Source organism: Podarcis vaucheri (assembly GCF_965113315.1).
Source record: "Podarcis vaucheri genome assembly, chromosome: 2".
Taxonomy (NCBI): domain Eukaryota; kingdom Metazoa; phylum Chordata; class Lepidosauria; order Squamata; family Lacertidae; genus Podarcis; species Podarcis vaucheri.
This window is the reverse complement of record NC_138760.1, coordinates 94,306,112-94,320,426: the sequence shown is the minus strand read 5'-3', so window position 1 is coordinate 94,320,426 and position 14,315 is coordinate 94,306,112. Positions and strand designations below refer to the sequence as shown.

Genomic DNA, 14,315 nt, shown 5'->3' with positions numbered 1-14,315 from the left:
ATGTTTAAGACAGAGAAAGCTGGCATTTGAAGCAAACTGCTTGACAATGGTTGGTTGGTGTTTTTTAACCAGCAGTAACACAGGTCTGGTAGAAAAAGAAGCAACAAGAAGAAGAAGAAGAAGAAGAAGCTGTGCAATATAAATTCAGCACCTTCACCTAATGCTTAGGACCCTAAGGGCACAGCACAGAATCACAAAAGCTGGAAGCCTGAGCAAGGTCTGCTTCCTGCGATCCACTAGGCGAATTATTAAAAGTCATTAAGTCCTTTTAGGGTTGATTAATGCATGCTGAGATATGGCCTTACTGTATCTGGACTAAGTTTGTGAATCAGTCCTATGGCTGGCTTCACTGTGCATCTAGATCAGGGATGGGGAACCTCTGGCCTGTGGCTCCCCCACAAGGCCAGCTTTCCCAGTACTGAGGTGGGTGTGGCTTGGCAGAAATGGCCTTGTGGGCCAAATGGGGGAGCCACAGGCCACATCACATGTTGTGATTCCTGCATTGCAGGGGATACATTCCAACTCTACAATTCTATGATCCACCCTGGCATTGACTGGGAACTGTGGGTAGAGAAATGCTGCCTTGTATTATCTCTGCCATGCTTGGGAGCTCAGATTGGGAGATAAAATCCCTCTGCTTGCTCTTTACAGATCTTTCTAGATACTCCCATCCCATGGCCTGGAGTGGGCTGCAAATGCTGAACACTTGGGTATGCATGGATGATGGTGTGCCTGTGTGTGAAAGTGTGTGGCTGCCGGCATGTGTGTGAGAGACACAGAAAGGGAGAGTGTGCAGTGGGCCTGCATGCCTGGTGCATGTGTTTGTGACAATGGGGAGAGGGGAAATAAAAGTATGTGCTTTTTTTTTTTCCTTTTGAGAGGTTGCATTTACCCCTGTCCCACCACTGCAATGTGTGTCGTAGAAGGTTGGCCAAATCTGAATTCAGCACTTAGGCTCAAATTGGTTCTCCATCTCTGGTCTGCATCAATAACACAATAAGAAAAATCTTTCTGATAGCTGGTTGTTAGTGACTTGATAATACCATGCACCGAAGAACAAGGATCTGGACTTTCAGTAAAGCTTCAGTGCAGAGGGCACGTGTTGAAATTTCATACGACTGTTTCAACCATCCATGCAAACAGAGCCTGTTTGCATTCAACCTGGGTCAATAGCACATGTGAATTGGCAACTAAAAGGGAAACAGTGAAGAAAGATGCTTACCTGACTGCGGTATCTCTTGGCATATTTGTAAATTTCAGTCATGGCAACATTGGTGTTAAACTCATTCCGATATTTCTTCATAAAGGATAAAACAAACAGGGGAAGACTATTAATCAACATACACAAAATGATATCCATCCTGTTTGACGGAAATCAATTACACTAAAATGGTACTTGGATTTCATTGCGCTGTAAGCTAACATCAGCATATTTGAACTCTGGTTCTCTTCTAAGTTAGTTAATTAATATGTGACATACATAACTTCAGAGTTGCTGGAGAAAAAAATGAAACCAAGGTCAATCCCTTGATTTATACTTGCTTTGGCTCATGCATGGATTTGTTTGATCCTCCATGTTACTCTAAATAATATCACTTAGCATCTTTTGGCTACAGAACTTAAAAATACCTTTATATAGATTTGAAGTCAATGTTCTATATATATTGGACATGACTAAAAACATTTGCTCCCACAATATGGGATGCTGATGTCATAAGCTATTGCTCTGAGTGGCAGAGCTGATTTCTTACCCTGGATTCCTCTGCCAAGTGTGCATTCATTTCCTGTTCACTGAGAGGTGGCATGTCATGGATCTGTTTGTAATACCTCTGCACTATTTTTCTATACTCCGGAATCTCCTTGGCGTACAGCAGTTTATTTGTAGGCGAGTCCTAGAGAGAGAAGAACAAGAAGAATCCATTATTTCACTGACTTAATGATTAGTTCCCTTGCCATCTGATCCTTAGTGGGCATAATACTGGCATCAGTTTAAGAACGTAATATACAACCTTAAGGAAGAAACTTAATTATATGCACCTTGCTCTTTAAAACAGAGACATGCAACAGCACATTCGAGGCATGGGGTTGTATCCAACAAAGTCCTCCTGTTAGCTCAAGGATTTTCACCTGAACAATGAGACTTCCTCTCCTTGCATGCCTCCCTCTCTGCCTTCCCGAAGTCTGTTCTAGAGGTTCCTCCAGAGTAGAATGTGTGTGTGTGTGATTGGGGAGACACGGGGGAAGTCCCAGTGTGCTAGTGGGATGGCTTCACTAGATAAAACCCATTGAAACCACTGTATTGGTAAATACAATATAACTGTGCATGTATATTGCAGTATGTGATACATATAATTAACCAGGATCATTTGCTGACGTGTGTACCTGCAACAGCAAATGCCAAAGCTGTCCGGCTTCTAGATGACCCACCAGAAGTTTCATGTGGAAGGGCTAAAGAGCTTATATTATCAACATATTGCCAACATTACACAGAAACTGGGTTTGCCTCTCACTATTTGCCAATACACTGCCTTAGTCAGAGCTGTAAAAATGCAAGTGAAGCTGCCCACATTAAAAACTGACCAGCCGCATCAGTCTCCAACTCTGTTTCTTAGCTCAATCCACCAGTGTTCCTACTTACTGTGGATTAAAAAAAGAAAGAAAAGAACTTTAAGACCCCATGAAATGAGGGGTCAGGGTCCTTTAGATAAGTCTAGTGAGGTACTTGACTGAAGTTAGCAGCTTTTAAATCATTGGGGTGGGGAGAACTGGGTCCAGTAAAATAATGACGTATTATAAACACATGTCACTGTATTTTGATGCATGGGGTTTATTTCCCCCACTTTACTCCACAGTGCCGCCTTTTATGCTGTTGTATTCTTTGAAACCATTTCCATCTGCTGTCTGACCCCAGCCGACCCGTTTTCTGTCCTGACTTAGGGTTTGACAAGGAAAAACTGTAGATGTTTCATAACAGATGCAAAAATGTTCAGAAACCCAAACATTCACAACCGACACATCTCATTACAATGTCACCTCATGTTAATCTCTCTGGGCAAAGCCGTTCCCAGTGTGCAGAGGGGAATGCTCAGCTGCAGTGGTTCACATGGGCCCTCTCTGCACCGCAGCTCTGCTGCGCATTCACTGCAGACGGGCCAGCATTGAGACGTATGTGATTTACAACATTCCCTAATAAAATTTATTTATGCTAGAAATTTTCAAATGTCAACACCAAACTCAGCAGAGTCATAAAGAGGACAATATAACAGACACCCCCCACCCCTTTCTGCTTTAGAGATTGATCTTGCTCCTGAAGCTTGCTCCTAAAATATATATATTTATATGAGCCACTTCTAGCAGGATAAAGTCTGTGCCAAGTAGTATATGGCCTTATGAGTTCACATGATACAGTTTTGTGTCCTGACTGCACAGCTTGCAACTCTCTCCTCCTGGAACAGGACAAGTGAGCTAGATCAGAATATCTATATCATTACTGCATTACCATGCTTTAGCCTCAAACTTTCGCACTATAACCTTTTTTGTAGACATCCGCAACTAAACATGGCACATACACAAAGAGGGGTTTCCTACTGCATGGTTCCTATTGTTGACAGTTTCCTTCATAACCATGTAAGAATCTCTCATGAATAAATGGTGGTCTAAATCCGTTCCACCACCACCAGAATGATCATTTATTATTACAGTCATAAGGCCTGAGAAGAATATATAGGAAGAATCTCTAAAAGAGCCAAGAGACTTTTGAGTCTAATCCAGCCTGGATTCTGCGAGCTATCAATCTGCTTAACTGGACACTAAGCTCCTTTTAAAACATGAGCCAATTGGTCAGGCAGTCTCTCTAGGAAAATGGGGACACTCTCTCGACTACTCAAGGACAAAACAGTGTAAGTAACAAAAAGAGATGATGATGATGTATTAAAAAATGAGAGGATCAAAGCCCACTGCTGAGCATATAGAGGAAGTACATATACAAAATGGTCCCATTTGGTTCTATTCTGGCTAAAATGTGGAACCATGCCAAACAGGCCTTTGTTATAATTAATGGTTGTAAAACTCAGAGATGCATCCCATAAATCAGCTTCAGGCTTCCTGTGGTTAGGAAGCTTCCTGGACTTCATTAGAATACGGTACTTAACATCTACCTACTTAGACAAGAAACAAGGAGAGAGTGGAGTACATATGTTTTCCCCACCCCTTATTTCCAAGAGATTTAGCATTAGTACGGTATATACTGATTCCCAAATTACTGCTTCTGCCTTATCTTTCCCCCCATAAGATTTTTATTTTATTTTTTTAAATTATAATACAATTAGGGAAACTAAGCTAAATAAAAAGAAAAAGAAAATACAGAGTCCTGTCTCAAAGGTAGCTCTTAGCCCTTGTCACACACAGAGTGGTGAACCCTCCCAGCTCTCACCTGGGAGCTTCCCGTTCTTCTCCCAGTCTCTCACCTTGGGGGAAAGATGACTTATTGTGCCACTGACTTATCTTTGTGAAAGAATTTAGGCCGGTAGGAGACAAACAGGAGATTTCCAAAAGGGTGCCACGACTGTTAAAGTGTCTCTAGCACAAAGTATCAATCATCCTAACAAAGAGAGGTTCATTTTTGTCACAACCTCTGCAAGGAATCTGGCACAAAAAAAGACAGTTTGTCACATCAAACTGTAATGCTTTTTATTTCAACGGAGTGGAAATAATTTTAAGCCAACACTTCAACCTGAAACCCCACTTTTAGTGTTGCTTGTTCAAACTACAAAATGCTGAGATGACCTTGGAATACCAGAAATATCACACTTGAACAAGGTCTGCCACTTCCAATGCACAAACTGGCATACAATGCTGGGATTTCTGGGTACCATAATCTAAGAGTTGCCATGGAAAAGTCCCCGTTATCTCCATGTGTTAAAACGTGGCAAGATAAGGCATCTTCAGATGACTGTACTGTGCTGGTAGGTTCAGGTGATCTTTCAGATATTCTGGACCCATACTGAACAAGGCAGCACCCTCAGCTTGGGCCAGGAAGCAAACAGGATATCATTGCTCTATGGTCAAAAGACTGTGCTCCTGTCAGCAACACTTTTGCATTTTGCACCAATGGAAGCTTCCGGACACTATTCAAGGGCAATATAGTAGCTTAATCTTGAAGAGACATATGCATGTGTAACTGTGGCAAGAACACCCTTCTACAATATACGCTTATCACATTTATAAATTTTAAAATTTATTGTTGTACATTGTTTTAAATGTTTGTTTTCCTTCTGGGATTGTACCCCCAAGTGTGTTTTATAAGCTGGTCTCCGACCGCAATAAATTATCTATATATCTATATAGTCTCACTGACTGACAGATAGACAGAATAGTCTATAGTTAGCAAACCAAAGATGAGCAAAAGGAACTCCTGGACACAACCACCTGTTTATCCAGGAACACTCCCAAACTGTGTAGCTGCCAAACCTGCTCTCTTATCCCAGGCCGAGCAAGAAGCCTGAAAAGGGGTTGATCCATGTTTACTCTCCTAAGCTACAGTCTATTTTTGAGTTGCCCCATTGGCAGAAACCTATGGCAGGCTTGTGCCCCTACATGTACTTGCTGAAACAGTCTCAAATTCCAGGCTGACAATGGCCATGCAACTCCACTGCTTTTTACCCCACAGCAGATCTCAGGTCTTTCGGTGACAAAGCTGACCTGTCTGCTGCAGGAGCTGATCACTCAAAAAGTGTTAAAAATGTCTGGATGGCAATTCATTTGAGCGGTATGAGCCGGACAATTTATCATGAGTGATTTGTGCCATTAGCACTGCTGTACTGATAACACATCTGACACAGCTACATTTAATAAGAATGAAATGGAAGAAAGCTTAAAGGGCCATCATATAATTCTCATTTTGTCAGCTGCCCACAATGGCCAGATTCATTCCCCTAGTATTCTTGGCTAAGCCGACACTAGCTGCATTGCAAGACAAACAGAAGGGAAATATTTGTGAGGGAAAGCAAAGGAAAAAGTTGTCCTTATTGGCAGTAATGTACCTTGCCCAATTGCAGGTCAGAGATGGAGCAGGCATCGATAAAGGCCTGGGCTATTACAGAAAGGCAGGCATCTATGTGATCCGTTTTGTCAATGTCAAAAACAAACTGGGGGTTCTTCAGAATGTTGACCCAAAACCTCAGAGGTAGGCTGCAAAAGAAATGTAAATGGTTATCCTTCTCTCATCTCTCCATTACAGTGTGATGGAAACATCTTAGGTCTATAGGAGTATCAAAATATAAACTGCTGAATCCGAATAGTGCAGTAGGGTTCTGGATTGATGTATGATATCATCTGACTGTCATGCTTTCTTCCTGGATTCTAATTTTTCTGTGTTTATGAAAACACAGGTTATTTATCTGCTGACAGCTATTTCCATTACTGCTCAGAAAATGACATGGAACGAAACTGCTGTGGCGTGGAGAGAAGGAGTACAAGATTCAGTGAATACTTCTCCCTTCACGTATATAGGGCGCTATGGGTCATTAATCTCTTGGCTTTTCACCCCAAACTGCTGACACGGTTGTCAAAAAACATGGGTGCATCTGCCCCCGAAGAGCTTTGCTAGGAGTACCTACTTATTTAGGAGAGATACTGTATAACTAATTGGGAGTGGGAGAGAACCCTATTGATCACTGCCAAATGGGTTATGTTACCTATAAACCAACAGAGTCTGTTCTTCAGCTTTGACAAGTCTGTTTACAGTTGTCCTCAAATACAGTGAATCTGTAGAGCTCTCTGCATTTGCACAAATATTTGTGGTTGCCTATATTTATATGAAAACTTGCTGACACTCAATTTTGATTTATTTTTGAGCTGGAATGGTTGTTTCCCCTGCGACAACTTGAAAGGCATCTCTTTAATATTCTCTGAGGAGGATATACGTTCCACTGCTGAGCAGACCTGAAGCTATTTTCTGTTCCCTTGCCATTTCCCGCCATTTCCTTTTCTGTATATGCTGTCTCCTGAGAAACTACAATGGAAATCAACGAGATGTGCTCAACCATAAGCATACTTATAATTACAGGAAGTTCTCTCCTTTTGTTTATTTATTCTGATCAGCCTGTCTTGCACCTCAGATGTTGCACACATAAAATGTCTGTTGCCCGCTTAGTATGATTTACTCCATGCCCTCTCCCCCTCAACTCCTTAATCTTTCTGGGTCTGGACACTTAAGTATTCCAGCCCCCTCACTGCATATTCTTATTAATAATTCTAGTGATAAATAATATAAGCCATGGTTATTTTGAAATACAAGTTTTTTTTTAGAAGTATGTGTTCATTCAAGGCAAAAGGATTGAAAATTCTTTTCCCAACCTGTTTGTTTTCCAAATGTGCAATGTGTCTGGGTCAGAGATCCCTCTCTTTTCTGCTTGCTCTTCCAGGAAATCAAAGAAATACTTGATAGCCAGAGGAGGTTTGTCATCTCGGAAACTCAGAATGGCTTTGAATAAGTCATCCAGGAATTTTTGTAGTGTGCCCTCAAAAAAGAAGAACATTCAAGTTGGTTTAAGAAAGCTGCAACTGTGGCAGCAAAGATGCTGATGAGATATGACTATTTCTTTTTAAAACTAAATTGAAGAAATCTTGCTATAGAACGATTGAAGAATGAGGCAAAAATAAGAGCCTGGAATGGAGGACGGGTTAATTCTGTGCACTGTGATATAATTAGCTTTAGTTTGCATTTAATCTCTCTTGGCACGGAGAATCTCCTTCTCTGTTGCTGGAATCCAAGAGCACATCTGTGATTGTTCTGTGTGGTAAACAGTGGGAAAAGCTACAGACCCCTGGCAACTCTTATGATCTCTCCTCCAATTATGAATCACAAAGCACTGGAATTACAGGCTGGCTTAAAGCCAAGCTCTGTGTCCAAGTCTGTTAAGAGCAATGGTCTGATGTTGTAAGTCGAGTTTCTCAATGCAAACTGGACTGTTCTTCTCCACTGCTGCATCAGGCACTCCTAGGCTGCCTCAGACTCCGTTGAGGTTTAGCACTTTATCTGACACCCCGACATGTGAAATCCTTGCGGACTTTAAGAACTACGGTCCAATTTCCCATAGTGTTCAGGTACCATTTAAGCGACAAAACAAGAAGCAGAATTAATGACATGAGAGTGCTTGAAAGCACCACTTGTGTCACCGGTATTTTGAGAACTACACTGTGAATAATGTAAGTTAGTAAGAAACAGCAAATTAAGCTTTTCTCTCATGTTATAGTCCAGCCTTGCAAGCATCCACATACTTTTTTTCTTTACTAATCTACCTGCCCAATCCATATATCCTTATGTTAAGTCATTTGTAAGTATGTGGAAGACCTAACTGTTATACGCCCTACTATTACATGCATTGCAGGAGGACCATCATGGTTCCTTCCAACTCTACAATTCCATGTGATCGTCACTTCTAATCAACAAACATACTTTTCAAGGAGCTGATTTGAAGCAGAGAGGGGTGTGAAGCAGAGAGGGGTGGGTGCCCTTCCTTTTCCTCAACTACTGATTTTCACTATCACAACTATTTTTATTTATTCAAAATTTATAAGCCACTCTTTTGGGGTTTTGTTTTGTTTGTTTATTTAAAAGAACAAACTTCACAAATTAGTATCTTGAAACCCATGATGGAAAGGTGGCTGAGTGAGTGTGAATTATAGAGGGAAAGCAGCATGGAAGGGTTAAGCACCATTTTCTCCAATTCAAGCCACACCCTGGCACACTCCTGAAGTGCATTCACCTAAACCAACTGGCTGTTGGGAATTCCCTTTTTTCCCAGGCCCTCAAAGCATTACAATAAAACATAATATTATGAGGTACAAAATACAGATGCAGTCCCAGTAACTAAGCAGCACTGGCATATTCTGTGTGGTTCCACTTTGAGGGCCCTGCAAGGAAAGTACCAAAATCCTTTCCTCATTAATAAAGCATTCTAAGTAAAGGATCTTTAAGGCCTGCTGATCTGAGATGGTAAACTAGCTCTACAATCCTAAACTGCGAGAAGCCAAGTTACAGGGAACCAGGCAGAGGGCCTTCTCGGTAGTGGCACCCTCCCTGTGGAACGCCCTCCCACCAGATGTCAAAGAGAACAACAACTACCAGACTTTTAGAAGACATCTGAAGGCAGCCCTGTTTAGGGAAGCTTTTAATGTTTGATGTATCACAGTATTTTAATATTCTTTTGGAAGCCGCCCAGAGTGGCTGGGGAAACCCAGCCAGATGGGCGGGGTATAAATAATAAATTATTATTATTATTATTATTATTATTATTATTATTATTATTATTATTATTATTATTAACTTGTTTATTCAGAAGTAGGCTCCATTGTCAAAGGCTGCAGTCCTATGCATATTAGCTGGGAGTAACCTCCCATTTGTTTATTTTTTGAATACTCATGCCCAGGATCCCACTATAAGCATTCTGTCCATTTGTGATGAATGCATTTGGCTATTCTGGGTATTGGTCATCAAAAGCCAGAGACGGGATGCTTCTTCAAGAGTTTAATTTGTGCTGATTCACACCAGTGACAGTCACCATTCTTCACACTCAGCACAGCCGTAATGTATCCTACCTTTGTGGACAGCAATCTGGTCAGGTAGATTTCAGGGAGGACTTTTTTCCTGTGACTCTGTCGATGAGATTTCTTACTCTCATTCAGGTCATCTGTGGGAAGGACCTGAACAATTGCAAAAAGACAGGTTTATACATGGTTAAAATGAATGTTTTGAAATAAATGCTGCTAAGAAAGCATTTGTGTTAGAAGAAGAAAAGACTGTTAGCCCATGCTATAAACCAGACAATTCATATTATGAGTACTGGAACTGTGTGTGTGTGTGTGTGTGTGTGTGTGTGTGTGTGTATAAACACCAATTGTACTGTTTGCCAGCTGTGCTGCTTGATTCCTTTCCACCGCCCTCCACCTTAATGAATGAATGATTTTGCCATAGATTCAGTTTGCAATGAATTCAGCTGTCTGAAACATCACCAGACACAATGTTCCCTTTCCCTTCTGGTAATTGGCAGTCATCATAAAGGTAAAATACATTAGAAATATATGCAAGATTATGACTGAGATTAAGATGAAAAATTGAGTTCTCCCCTTCTCTCTGCCAAACATAACGTGTGTTCAATTATTATCTTATTACACAAACAATGCAGGAACCACAAGGGTCTCAAACGCACCCCCCTTGGTGGGTCTGATCCTGGGCCAACAAGCTGGCCAGCTGACAAATGCATCAGTCGGCATATGCTGCACATATGGAAAACATTCCGAGATTTGTCTTTGACAATAAACTATGTGCAGCATTGCTGCCCTTTCATTGTACATTGCTAAACTGATGTGAGGTGGGGGAAGGAAAGGTGGAGGTTTGTTTCATAACAAACACACTTGGCAAATTTCATTGGACCAGACCAGCCACCCACCCACCCACCCACCCACCCACCTATCAAACCATTCCGGTTAAGTAATTATTTCCACACGTTTGCATAAAGCTGTTGCGATTTGTGTGTGAACAGTGATTTACCCGTACCATGTCATTTGCACACACACACACACACACACACACACACACACACACACACACTTTCCTTGTGTGTGTGGGTCCAATTCCCAAACAGACATTTCCTTACGGAGGAAAGAGAGGGAAACGACCCACCATGAAATCTTTGGCCCACCCACAGTGGGCGAGTCATTATCCCACACTGATTTTGGAATAGGATACTTACCAAATGAAAGTATTTTTCAGTGTCCAGATCTTTCACTGAAAAAAAAAGAAATATTTTTTGGAGAAAATGAAAGAAAATGGCTTAGCTTGCTACTTTCCACAGCAAGTCCCCCCCCCCCTTAGAAGGAATGTTTCTGCTGCTGAGGATAATCAGAGGTAATAACACATGATATACTTAACTGTGCTCAGAACTTAAGTAACATACCCCAACAAAACATTAACTGACCCAGATGACATTTACATGCGTATCTGGTAGTAAAATCCATGTTTTATAACTGGAGAACTTGACACAGTGGCTGAACCGAGAAGGAAATACAGAAGATACTGGCTTCCAGTCCTGCTCTCCAATTGCTAGGCTACATCCATGCCTGGCATTATTTGGCCTTTGTTCCCTCATCACGGAACACATGCCAGTTCCTTGAATAGAGTGGTAGAGAATTAGACCTGGACAAACTGAAATCTCTACAGTGAATTGGCACCACTGTATTTGCTACAAGAGGAGGCTGCTGTAACAGAAGGCTGCAATCTTTAAGTGCTATCTGTGAATTAAGTCCCACTGAACTCAATAGGGCTGAAGTTTTGAGTAGGTATGTGTGGGGTTGCACTGTAGGTACTACTTCCCTCTCCTCTCCAGACTCTTTCCCTCTTTTATAAGACCTCATTTTCCAGTGAAAAGCAAAATAGAGCAGAATAAGTAGTGTTTTCCTCTTCCTCGGTGACCTTCAATTCTTTTCATCATCGTTTTATTTGTCAGCTTCGCTCTGCAAGTGGCCATTGTGACTGCTGAAAATTTGATCTGCCTACTGGTCGGCCACTTACCCAGCTAAAAGCCATTCTGCCCGGTGTCTGGAGTGGGCGGAGATTGGCAGCTGATGCGTTGCAGTAGAAGATGACAGCCATTCAAGGACAAAGGTCAACAAACAAGCCTATTTAGCAACAGTGAAGAGGATGACCTCATAACATCCAGTCTGATGATGACCAAAGTATTTATGTACAGCTCCAGGCCTCGGTGCGTCCCCACCCCCGCCAGCTTTGCCAAAATACTGCTTGCTGCTGTTTGGACACCCATTTTTCTCTCTCCGGTTGCTGGCTGCCATTCAGAGAATGTCATGCACTGCAGGGAACAGGGCACTAAGTGTCTCCGCTCTGCTTTTCTGTCTCTTTGTCTAGCCATCAATCCTACTCAGTTCTGTGGTGGACGTTGAAGGCTTTCAGATGAATGGTGTTATTCAACAACATAAATTACTGTAGCTTAATCACTGTGATTGAGATAGGGATGTGAATCTTGCTAAGTCCCAGTTATAACAAAGTAATATCATGATGTGTTGATTACTTTTAAGCTGTAGAAATTTTTCATAGTATCATTAAATTGCTTTCACCTTGAACTGAAAAAAACAAAGAACAACTTCACAAGTGAGGCTTAATATGTGCCCCCCCCAATTTCTTTTCTTATATCTTTAATGCAGAACAGAAAGTGGAGTAAATTTGTAATGTGAGTAACCAGTGCAGGATTTGTATTACAAATCCAAATGAAGCAAGGACCACTGTAAGCCTCACATGCGAAAATACCCAAAGAGCCCTGTTACTCCTTAAAGACTAATGGGCTTACTGTGGCACGAGCTTTCAAAGGGAGGATTGGGAGGAAAGGCTGTTGAATTCTGACACAGATGCAACAGCACTACGATGGCCTTCTAAAATGGAACATAGGGTTCAGGAATCCAAAATTGTTTCTGGGAGGAAGGGTCCAGAAGGTTTGGTGAACTTTCAGATTTAAAAATCTGGCAATGGCAACATTAGTAAAATCGTATGGTCCATTTCCAACCGTTTTTACTGCAGTGAATTCCTTTTACTCTCAGAGTCAAAGTAGGAAAAGCACTGCTTCCTTTTGCTTCTACCCTCCCTGGAGAAAACACACCTGGAACAATGTGAATAGATGTTGGGAAGGGAGATCATATGAGATACTATCATTACATTATTACAGCAGATATGCAAATGGAGTCTGCACAGGAGTGATGTTTCTATTGGGTTTTCCCCACACCTGTGAATTATGAGGTATAAAACCTCATAGCCCTGCCTTCAACTTTCTGTTTTGCTGGAGCAATGATAGTAAATGAACAAACACTCAAAAATCTAAGAGTCTAAGAGTCTAAATCTTAGGTTGGCCTAGCGATTAGAGTGTTGGCACCAACTGGAGCTTTTATCCTATGGCTAACGGCAGTGTGGGTAATTTTTGCCAGGATTGTGGCTGGGGAGGGAGGGGCTAGACTTATCATCCTAGTGTATTGCAGTCCCCGTGAAAATTGGAGTGGGTGGCCCACACCTGTCACTATTATAATTTTAAAAAACAAAACATGTTTCTAGTGAACAATTAGTATCAAGAATGCTTTGCCTGGTAAACCTTATAGCAAAAGCCTTCGCATGTGGAGCACCCTCCCTTCAGATGTCAAGGAGATAAATAACAATACAACTTTTAGAAGACATCTGAAGGCAGTCCTGTAGAGGGAAGTTTTAAATGTTTGGTGTTTTATTATGTTTTTATATCTGTTGGAATTATTATTTTCAAAAGATGGTAGCTCTAGTTTGATAAAACATACTAAATACAACTGAGAAATCAAACTACATGTGAAATATGGTAGCACATGGGTTCATTTTGTAAAAGAAAACACAAAACATCCCAACAATTGGGGGGGGGGGGACGACGACAATTGACTGAGAGTTGCATGCAGTCTGGTCTCTAAGTAGCAATATGAAAGGCACCCTAATCCTGGCTTCGGTCTGCAATTTATGAAGGAATCCCTTCCCATCAAAAGGCATAAATTATTAGGGAAAAAGTAGTAGCTTACCTCTACTTAAAGTAGTATCTTTCTTATCAGTTAAACTCATAGCTAGGGAGGCACCTTCAGGGATCTGTGAGTGAGGGGAATACAAAATAAATAAATAAATAGATAGAAATAGAAAATAGGTGGACAGATGGACCATGCATTTCAAGATTTCCCCTCTTTCCTGATAACACTGCAACAAATTTATTGTGATGTGAGTGAGCACACAGAAGCCTGCAAGTCTGCATGCTGATAAGAAATCTGGAGATTACTGCAGGGACAAATGAATGAAACGCAACAGGAATCCTGATCAAGATGCATCCTGGAGCCCGCAATCCTGAGCACACTTATGAAGGGAGCAAGTCCCAAAGGACACAGTGGGACCGACTTCCGATTAAACATGTATGAGATTGCACTGCATGCACCGTTTTGAGTCTTCAGAGGAATTGCTTGTGGAAAATATTACATCAGAACGATAAAAAACATGTGAGGATTTTTCATGAAAGACCCATTAACAAGAGATGATAGACGAATAATAACCAGTTTATAGATCCTTGCAGCAGAAGACGCACAAGGTTTCTTTGTTATGACAACATTCTGAATGTGGGTTCCTTGATGGAAATTACTCCAAACACTGTGGTGGAACAATCACAGACCCAGGACTGGTTCACATATGTAGCCATCCATATGATTTGGGTCGTGTGTGCGTCATAATGAGACGACAAGGGCCTAGCTCTACAATG

The 14,315-nt window shown here is 41.4% G+C and overlaps 1 protein-coding gene and 1 long non-coding RNA gene across 3 annotated transcripts in view; one reads left to right on the top strand and one right to left on the bottom strand.

Moving 5' to 3' along the window:
- Positions 1 to 14,315, bottom strand: part of PLXND1 (plexin D1) — a 159,036-nt gene that overhangs the window by 5,168 nt on the left and 139,553 nt on the right. The window contains exons 29-35 of the mRNA XM_082209178.1: positions 13,597 to 13,660; positions 10,755 to 10,789; positions 9,601 to 9,705; positions 7,357 to 7,520; positions 6,042 to 6,189; positions 1,752 to 1,892; positions 1,223 to 1,297 (exon numbers count right to left, since the gene is read on the bottom strand). Of these exons, the coding sequence (XP_082065304.1) occupies positions 1,223 to 1,297; positions 1,752 to 1,892; positions 6,042 to 6,189; positions 7,357 to 7,520; positions 9,601 to 9,705; positions 10,755 to 10,789; positions 13,597 to 13,660 (732 nt within the window). The remainder of the gene's footprint in view (positions 1 to 1,222; positions 1,298 to 1,751; positions 1,893 to 6,041; positions 6,190 to 7,356; positions 7,521 to 9,600; positions 9,706 to 10,754; positions 10,790 to 13,596; positions 13,661 to 14,315) is intronic.
- Positions 1 to 14,315, top strand: part of LOC309525535 — a 125,510-nt gene that overhangs the window by 17,666 nt on the left and 93,529 nt on the right. The gene's annotated exons all lie outside the window — the stretch shown is intronic.